The 9,106-nt window shown below is 35.5% G+C and overlaps 1 protein-coding gene across 1 annotated transcript; it reads right to left on the bottom strand.

Moving 5' to 3' along the window:
• Positions 1-207: 207 nt before the first annotated feature.
• LOC132033560 (protein TAB2 homolog, chloroplastic) lies at positions 208-6,022 on the bottom strand. Its single transcript, XM_059423569.1, has 5 exons — positions 5,440-6,022; positions 5,291-5,360; positions 3,259-3,430; positions 2,852-2,995; positions 208-502 (listed from the first exon to the last, which is right to left on the bottom strand). The coding sequence occupies exons 1-5, from the start codon at positions 5,916-5,918 to the stop codon at positions 243-245; spliced, it is 1,125 nt and encodes a 374-aa protein (XP_059279552.1). The 5' UTR covers positions 5,919-6,022; the 3' UTR covers positions 208-242.
• Positions 6,023-9,106: the final 3,084 nt, after the last annotated feature.

Below are 9,106 nucleotides of genomic sequence, written 5' to 3'. Positions count from 1 at the left end.
GCAGCGAGAGAGAGAGAGCGAGAGCGCAAAACGCTGCCACTTTTCTCAATCAACCTCCTATGTATTGTATATTATGAAAATGCTCAAAATGACTATAATTGTTTCAGAGATTCTCCCTTACTTTGACGAGACTCGAATACAATCTAATTGCTATGATGCCTTGCAAGCTGATCTCTCTACATTCTGGAAATGAGCAAGAAAAGAGAATGTACAAAGGAAAATCATTTATTCTGTTTATTAAGTTATACAGGAGGAGGGGGCAAGTCTAACAGAAGCCAGAATCCAACACAATCATCCGAATTCAGGTCATTTTGAATAGCAAGGAAGTGCAAACCTCCACAGGCTTTCTTTGCTGCTTCCCAAGCTTCAGCTTCACTTGTGGACACAGGGTTTTTCTTGTAAGTGGCATAAATGTAGCGGGTGGAGATTCCCACGGACAAAATTAAGGAAGCCTTGGCAACATCAGTTTCAATGGAACAGACTTCCAAGCCATTCATCCAAGCTGTAGTAGTAGTCCACAATCAAAAGAAGATGAAGTATCTTCCCATGCAACAGAAATTATGTATGATTGCATATAAAAACATTTCCAGAGAACACATTATCCAGCGTTAGGGTAATAAAGAGACATTTTTTTGGTAACACTGTAAACATTGCCATTAACAACCCAAATCAGAATTTTCAAATTAAAGAGTACTCCTCCAACAACCACTATGTTGTGTAGAGCAGCTCCCATCAAACAAAAGGAAAAGCTAATTACATCTTCAACTGTAACAAAAAACCCCAGCATCTACGTGCTCTCTTAGACAAACTAAAAGTATCTAATCTACCCAAAACTTCCATCTTTATCTGTGTGATTATATCAGCCTACTTTACATGTAAACCTTTAAACAATCTCCAATTCCAGGCTCTCCAAGTATGATAGATCATTGCCCCCCCAAACTGCAGCTAGTACTTCTTTCTGAATCTGCTTCCATTTTCTTCTCTTAATTCTCAGCAAAATTGTCCTCAACTCACCAGACCCCCCAGATAAACCAGTCCATTGCTCGATCCCTCTCTTGATTTCTAAAAATCAAGGATAAGAACTAAACAAATGGACAGCATTCTCTGGGACCTGATTATCACATAGACAGCAAAGTTCATCATCTACTGGGATATTCATCTTGCACAGCCTCTCCTTAGTAAGTAATCTATTCTATACAGCTAGCCACAATATGAACCTGTGCTTAGGCTGTGTCACTGAACTCCAAATCAAATCAGCAAATGGTATTCTTCTCTGATCACACCTTAAATCATTATAGCTTCTAGTTATAGATTATTCACCCCTTACAGTCAATCTATATCTCCCTTGGATGTACCACCTCTGCATTGTAGTTTTTAGAGATTGGATTTTCCTCCAATACCAACTACAAGAGCACGAGAAGTGTTTTCAGATGCTATAGTTTGATGTCAGAAGTTTTTAATAGTTTACTGTGATAATCATATTGTTCGTCCAATCACACTATGACAATATAGACAAGCTTATTTGAGCAAATTTGATTAGGAAATAAAAGAGTTTGAATGGATTAACACAGAAATTAATTCAAGATATATTCAAATAATAGGAGAGACGAGATTTGTCCAAAGCAAAAAATTAACGTGAAATAATTTTAATTTATTTAGTTTGTATTTGTGGAGACAAGAAATTTCCACATTAGGAAAGGGGTAAAATGATTGGGGATGCATAAAAATGGAAAGTGCATCAAGCAAATTTGGACATAGATTATTGTTTGTTAGTGCCCCGAAAATAGATAGATTTCAAATCTAAATGAGTAGAAACCATAGTTAGGTTGGATAGATACTCTGAACTTAGAAAATATGGGGAAGCTTTGAGTGCAAGGAACATGTGTTTTTGAAGGAGATTGATGAGTATGTCAAGCCCCAAATAAATTAACTTTTGGAACGGGCTAACACCCAAACGCTTCAATCACATATTGGTAGATTGAAGAGTCATATCTTCAAAGGCATTATCTTTTCCAATCATCTAACAACTAGACAATAACATGCAGTACTTGAGGACAGACCTCCATTTTCATCAAATTTTTTAGCAGAACGATCTTTGCTTTAAGAAGCCACAGCTCCAAGAAAGGTGAATTTTCAACAAGACTGAACAAATGCAGTAGCAATTATCAATAGAGCATTGACAACAAGCTTCTCCACTCTATCTCTCCAATATAGACTTGTCTATATAAAACACTACAACTACTATTTTTAGTCGAGCAATCAGAGTACAAATTATCACTACTGCCGAGAATTACATTATCAGACCATTTGAAAGAAGTAATGAAAATATTTTTTAAAAATCACATCAGGTAATGGTATAAGTATTCTAATTAATCGTGCTACAGGAAGGTTCAACCTAAGCCTCATGGTTTTGGGCCCACAACCCCCATCTCTGCAAATTCTAATTGGTTATACTGATCACTTGTTACAAATAAGATCTTGTTGTTGCATTGAAAGAGATATATGTTGACTAATCTGGCTTTACTTATCGAACAATTAAACCCTTAGACACCCTGCCTGTAACGTTGTGGTCATGAAAAAATGTTGCATATAACAGGTCCATTGCTCATATGAACAAGCAAGTAATGATTTTGGTGTTGATTAATTAAGTGAATTGGGATTTTATTCAAAGAAAGGGAAGAAAACGGAAAGCACTTCAAAGTATACTGATAGAGCATATGAGAGTTATGAAAAAACTATGATGGAAGATTGCCAATCTAGGAACAACGCCTGTGCTCGTGCATGCTCACAAACTCACATAAAATAATAATTACACAATAATGTTATAAAAAGATTAGTACAACTATCATACCTGCTAATGGTTTTGCACGTGAAGATGCAACCGCTAGTCCAGGAATCAATGTGTTGTCCTCAATTTCGATCCCCAGAAGATCCAAGTCTAAACTTGCGCCAAAAACCAACCTAGTCTCCAGGTTAGATACTTCCTCACGAACAGCTACAAACAATATGAACTGTCAGTCCATAATTCTCAAAGTACAATATGAATTATTATATTAGAAATTAATTTCCAACTTGATATTGGTTCTAATCCAAGTCTATCGTCTCAAAATGAGATTCCAGAGAGAGATAAGGCAAGTTACATTACAGATTCCAGACAAAGAATAGGAAATTTATTCTTAATGCAAGTCATCAAAAGCTTTCACAAGGAAACTAGAGATCCTTGATTAGTTTTTCATCTTCCTGTTACACTTAATGTACCTGAAACGGGCAACTGGACAAAAGCCCACTTCTCTCCATACAGATTCTCAGGAAGTTCCATTGGAAAAGGATTGTCAAGTGCAAGAAGTGGCTTGGCTCCTTTTTGAAAACCAGGATGGCGAGTATAAACAGTTTGATAGCGGTCTTCAAGCCAAAGGACAAGTGATAAGCACTGAATACAGCAGCAGACATTAAAATATGTTTCTATAGAAGAAATGACACTGACCAATAATTTAGATTACACAAATTAAGACAATTGTGCATTAAAGTTCGGTAACTTCAAAATTTATTGTAAAATGTTGATCTTAATGCTACCATACCCGCAGGAAAATACCTGCCTGTGCCCATCAGGTACATTGACAGGATTTACTAGTGCTGAATTTACTGTAAAGACATAAAATTTCATGGCTATTGTATAAATCATTACTAGTCCAACGTTTTAAACATAAGTAATCTGAAAGATTTTCAAATAAAAAATCATTAAAATGGTAATATTTGGCACTAGTACAATGAAACGGAAGTAGTATTACTATTAGTAGCATTGATGAAAAGGCTCAAGGAAATAAGGAACAAAACATATTATACCAAATAACGATTTCCAGGTATACATTCCAGACGAGCCTTTAATTGGGGGAATATTATAAGGATTCAAAACATATTAGCTTCTTTTTGTCAAAATGAAGAAGGGTCGTCAATTCAACCAAAAAGCTATATTTGCTATAAGTTTAGCCAATACAACCATTAATAACAAGTTTCTTTAGAACAATCAAATCTTGAATTTTCTTTTTCAAAAAGAGAAAAAAAAAAAAAAAACCCCGCAGAGTAGTGCAATCATCTTGTACTCGTTATATCTTCACCATCACAACAGATTCCTCACGGGCAGGAAGAGAGAGGGGGGGAGGAGAGGGATTGTTTGATAAGAGCCTCTTTTGTTCTCTTATCAGCAATGAGCTTTTGTTACTTCATGGATCAAAAACCAATCTCCCTGCTTCATTTAGCCATTAGTGAGTCTCGTGTATATACAGCATTGAGAGCACGGAAATGAGTCTGAACCTGAAGCATGGAAAGTGGAAGCTTCTCTTGGAGAGACCAGAACACGGAGGACAGTTTACCCGGAAAGAAAGGGAGAGCAAAAGAAAAAATATCCAAGATACAGGATGATTTGTAACCAAATTGCCACAGGATATACTGATGAGATAGCCTGTGTTATGCTAACGTGGCGGCTAGACGTTAAATGACTTTCTCACACATCAAAGCAGGTTGCTTTAAGACTCAATGCTAGACGTCACAGATTTATAAAATAGGCTAAATTACTTGGACTGGCCTTCCTATATGAATTTAGTTAACCATTCCAGGGAACTAATTTACAAAGTTGATCCAAAAGGTAGGAGTTCATTCAAGAACCTCTGTTTAAACAATTTGAATGAAACCAGCATGGAGATCTACAGAAGCTCATTATTCACGCAATAGTTAAATCTTTATACCAATAGTCGCCAGAAAACAAATTGAAGGCAGACATTTAAATTGTATCCATATGGATTTACAGGAAAAATATGGTATGATCAACACTAGTTTTCACAAACTTCATTTTCTAGCCTTTAGGTTATTCTGGCATCAATAAATGTAAAAACACCCAACCAATTAACAATTACTCCCTCTATCCCAATTTATGTATCATACTTTCCTTTTTAGTTTGTCCCAGAAAGAATATTACACTTCCTTATTAGAAACAATTTAACTTAAAACTTTCCATTTTAACCTTAATGAGATGATTTATAGCCACACAAGTTTCGATGACTTGTTTTAGACCACAAATTTCAAAAGTCTTCCTTTGTTTCGTAAACTCCGTACCTATAATTGATCATCCCTGCAAAAACGTCAGTGACTACTTATGTTTTACAACAAAATTCTTTATTGTTAAAGCAATCGAATTCTCGCATTTCCATTGCTAAATCTTTGTCAAAGTTGTTCACCACAAGTATCATCTGAAAACTATAGCCAAAAAAAAAAAGGAAAAGAATCAGGCAAATACCCTTTTGCTAGGAACAGGTTTGATGCCAAGTTCATTGCAAGCTCTTGTAATAATAGTCTGCATTTGTGACCTAAAATTCAAACGATTCAAAACTCCATCACAACTATATATGCAACAGATATAGAATACTATTGGACTAGAGAACTGACCTGAAAAATCGGATTTTATCGGGTAGAGGCACCCCTAAGTCATCACATATGGATACTAAAGCATCTTTCAAAGTGATACTATTGATAACATTATTAGGAAAGTATTTTGTATACTGAAGGGACAATGAATTATCACAAACAACAAGCTCCCATAACTTTTTGCCTCTAATATCAAGAATTGGCCTTGAACAAAAATCTAATTCCCATTCAGTGATGCTCTGAGGATCAATTTCAGGGTCAAGATAGACAAGTTCAGCAGTAGGATCATCATTATCTTCTTCAGGTTCCAAAGTAGATGAAATGGAAGCTTCAGAAACTGAACATGATGGAATATGATGAACAGATTTGAGCTTGTTTTTTGGTGAATTTGCAAGTGATTGAAAGGGGAATTCAGTTAAACAAGTGAAGTTGGAGATGGGTTTATGAGTTTGAAGTAAAGGGTGTCTGATTCTTGAAGGATTGAAGTTTAGAGCAGCCATCAAACCTGAATTCTCAAGAATGTTACTACTAGTAATGGTATGGAATTAAAATACACACACAGAGAAAAGGAAAGGGGGAGTAGAAGAACGGTGAATGAAATCTAATCTCTTCCACCAAACTTTTGGCACCAATTAGCCGTCAGATCTTATGAATTTAACGGTCTAGATTTGTCGAAGCTTATTGAGGTGATTACAGCTTTTAACGGTCTTTGTATTAATCCTAATTATAATATCGTTATTAGGGGTAAGACACCAGCACCCTTAACTTTGGCCAAAATTATTGCGCCACACTTTATCTTTACTAGAGTCCTATTACCCCTTAAATTATTTTAAAGTGTAATAAATATCACCCTAAGTGCTGATGTGGCATAGACAACCAAACACTTGGCAGGCAGTGAAATACACGCGCTGTCACGTGTAATTTCACAATTTTTTAAATTTTTTAAAATCTATTTCATTTCTGCCTTTTTTTGTTTTCTTTTTAATTCCGAAATATAATGAAAATATTATTTTATATTTAAAAAAATGAAAAGGACAATTGTTATTGTTATTGTTTTTATATGAACTTGAAAAAGAATTAGAGGCGCTGTCGTGTTGAAGGTTGTTGAAGTTTTAAAGTTGAGATTCAAGTGCTAAGCTCATTCTAGATCCTTAGTTGTTGATGAGATCCGAAAATGAAGAAAGAATTTCATATCCACCATTGTTGAACCTTGAAAAAGCTTGAAGAGCAAAAAAATGGGTTTGTCAAAATTCTTGGTCGTTGGCCAAATTGATTACTGGGGTTTGGTGATGATGTTGTTGTGAATTTGTAGTTGAAATTTGAGATTGATTAGTGCGGATTTAGCTGAGTTTTTATTGAATTTTGAGACCAAAAATTAGATTTGGAGCTCTTGAAAATGGGTTATAAAATGAGGATGAAGAGCTCTTGAAAATCAGCTTTGGAACTGACACGTGGCCATTTCATATAGGTTAGAGCCTTTTTTTTTTTAATTCCCGCGTGCTTGAATGAAGTGTTCTCACGCCTTCTTCCACGTCAGCACATAAGGTGCAAAAAAATACAGAATAAAAAGTTTAGGAGGATAATAAGACCCTATTATAGGTAAGGTGTGTCGCAACAATTTTGGCCAAAGTTCAAGGGGTACTAGTGCTTTATCCCTTGTTATTAAGTAATAAAATAAAGATGAGAATCATGTTTATGAAAGGCAAAAGACATATATTGCACCCTAAAGTATACTCGAAATCTCGATATCACTCTCAAACTATTAAGGCGACCTACTTCACCCCTAACAATCTTAAAAATGACTTTATTTACCCCCTAAGAGCTGATGTGGTACAAAATATAAAATAATTGAAAAAGAGGCGCGTTTTGGTTAAAATTTATTCATTTTTTCTTCTTTTTTTTCATCATAAATTTCAGAATTTTGTAATCCCCTCCCCCCCCCCCCCACCTTTCTTCTTTAATTTTGTGAGAGATGAGAACACCGTCGTGAGTCGACAAGCTCGTCTCCGGGGACGACTCACTTCCCCTCTTCCTTCCGTTGCCTACAACAACTCACTTCTCCTCTTCCTTCCGTTACGCACTTCTCTTCTCAGATCAACGAGATGAGGACAAACTCACCTTGCCGGGAAAAATGATGCCGGCGACATCAGTCTTTCCGGTCAACCAAAAATTTCTCCCAGCCCTAAACTTATTACATTCCCTTTTTTCTCCTTAAAAATGTCTAATATCAAAGCACTAATAATTTATCTACAAAGACGAAATTAGAATAGATAAAATGGGTGTAACAACGAAAGGCACAGAGGATCTAAAGCTAGTCTTCATACCAGAGAATATGGTGTGAAAAAAGGAAGAAAGAGAAAAAGAAGAAACAAAAAGGAAATTAAAGGAAAAAAGAATAAGCAAAAGGTGGAGTTGGTAATGGTGGCTCCGGTGATGGCGCGGGTATTATTTTTCTGGTGGGATTAGAGATGGGGTTTGAGGTGGTTTAGTGATGAAGAAGATATAACTATTGGAGAATTTTAATGGTTAATTAAGAATTAATTAGTGTGAAATATAATTAACAAAAGAAAAATCAATAAATAAAGAAAATAAAAGGACAAGATTATAAAAATTAAATTTAAAAGATTTCTGACATAGTGCTGAAGTGGCGGGCGAGTGTATAACACCTCTCCTTATGCAACTGGTTATATGTGTATCAGGGGGTAAATAAATTTAATTTTAAAATTGTCAGGGGTGTAATAGGTCGCCTTAATAGTCTGAGTGTGATATTGAGATTTCAGATATACTTTAGGGTGCAATCTATGTCTTTTGCCTTTATGAAAAGGTATATATGCATTTATTAAATTGATGTTTCTTTTGAATTTTGTTTTTACCCTCCCAAGGAGTTCCTTCCTTTTGTTCTGTTGGTGACTTAATCCCATAACTTTTGGGTTGGAGATTGAATGCGCTTTTACCATCTAAGCAACCCATTTTGTTTATTAGATAGATGCAATATTCGAATCGAATAATTTTGTACTGTGTATCAGGCAGAGGAAGGAAATATCAATTCAACATCTATTATTTTTCGGCAAAACACATTTGGAGAAGTCTTCTGAAGGTCAAGGTCGTTTTTAAGGAGACAAAATGGAGTTTGAGTCATGGTAGATTGATAAACTTTTGGCTTGATTGGTGGTGTGGTGATGAGCCCCTCATTACCAAAATTAATGTGGATATTGATGAAGTTGACACTTCTACTAAAGCATCTGACGTGTTGCTAGATGAAGAATAGAATATCATATCTGTAGCTCCTTTCCTTGACCCAATTGGAATAGACTCTATTTTAGCTCAATTTATTTCTGATAATGTTATTTTTGCAGATAATATGATTAGAATTGAAAGAGGTAATGAAAAATTAGTATCAATCAGCCTGTGAGTTTCCTTGTGATGATGAACTCACTCCATATGACGGGACATGGTTTTAAAATATGAAAATTTCGGCTTTCTGAGAAGCTAAAATACTTCATATGGTTTGTAAGACATTAACTTACATCAAATGAGTTTCGTGTCACGACCCAAACCAGAGGGTCATGACGGGCACCCGGGCCCTACCTGCCGAACACTGCTAATCATACTTTCATATCATAATCATGAACAAGGGTGGACCATGAGGGTCATCAAATGGAAAATTGCTAGATCATAATAGAACTAT

The sequence above is a fragment of the Lycium ferocissimum genome, chromosome 2 (assembly GCF_029784015.1).
Source record: "Lycium ferocissimum isolate CSIRO_LF1 chromosome 2, AGI_CSIRO_Lferr_CH_V1, whole genome shotgun sequence".
Taxonomy (NCBI): domain Eukaryota; kingdom Viridiplantae; phylum Streptophyta; class Magnoliopsida; order Solanales; family Solanaceae; genus Lycium; species Lycium ferocissimum.
Note: the sequence above shows the minus strand (reverse complement) of the source record. Positions and strands in the feature narration are given on the sequence as shown.

Excerpts from the sequence above, each read along its gene's own strand:
- LOC132033560 (XM_059423569.1), bottom strand. The coding sequence starts at position 5,918 with ATGGCTGCTCTAAACTTCAATCCTTCAAGAATCAGACACCCTTTACTT. Across the intron at positions 2,996-3,258 it reads TGTCCAGTTGCCCGTTTCAG|CTGTTCGTGAGGAAGTATCT; the intron begins GTACATTAAGTG and ends TATTGTTTGTAG. Across the intron at positions 503-2,851 it reads ACGTGCAAAACCATTAGCAG|CTTGGATGAATGGCTTGGAA; the intron begins GTATGATAGTTG and ends CTACTACTACAG.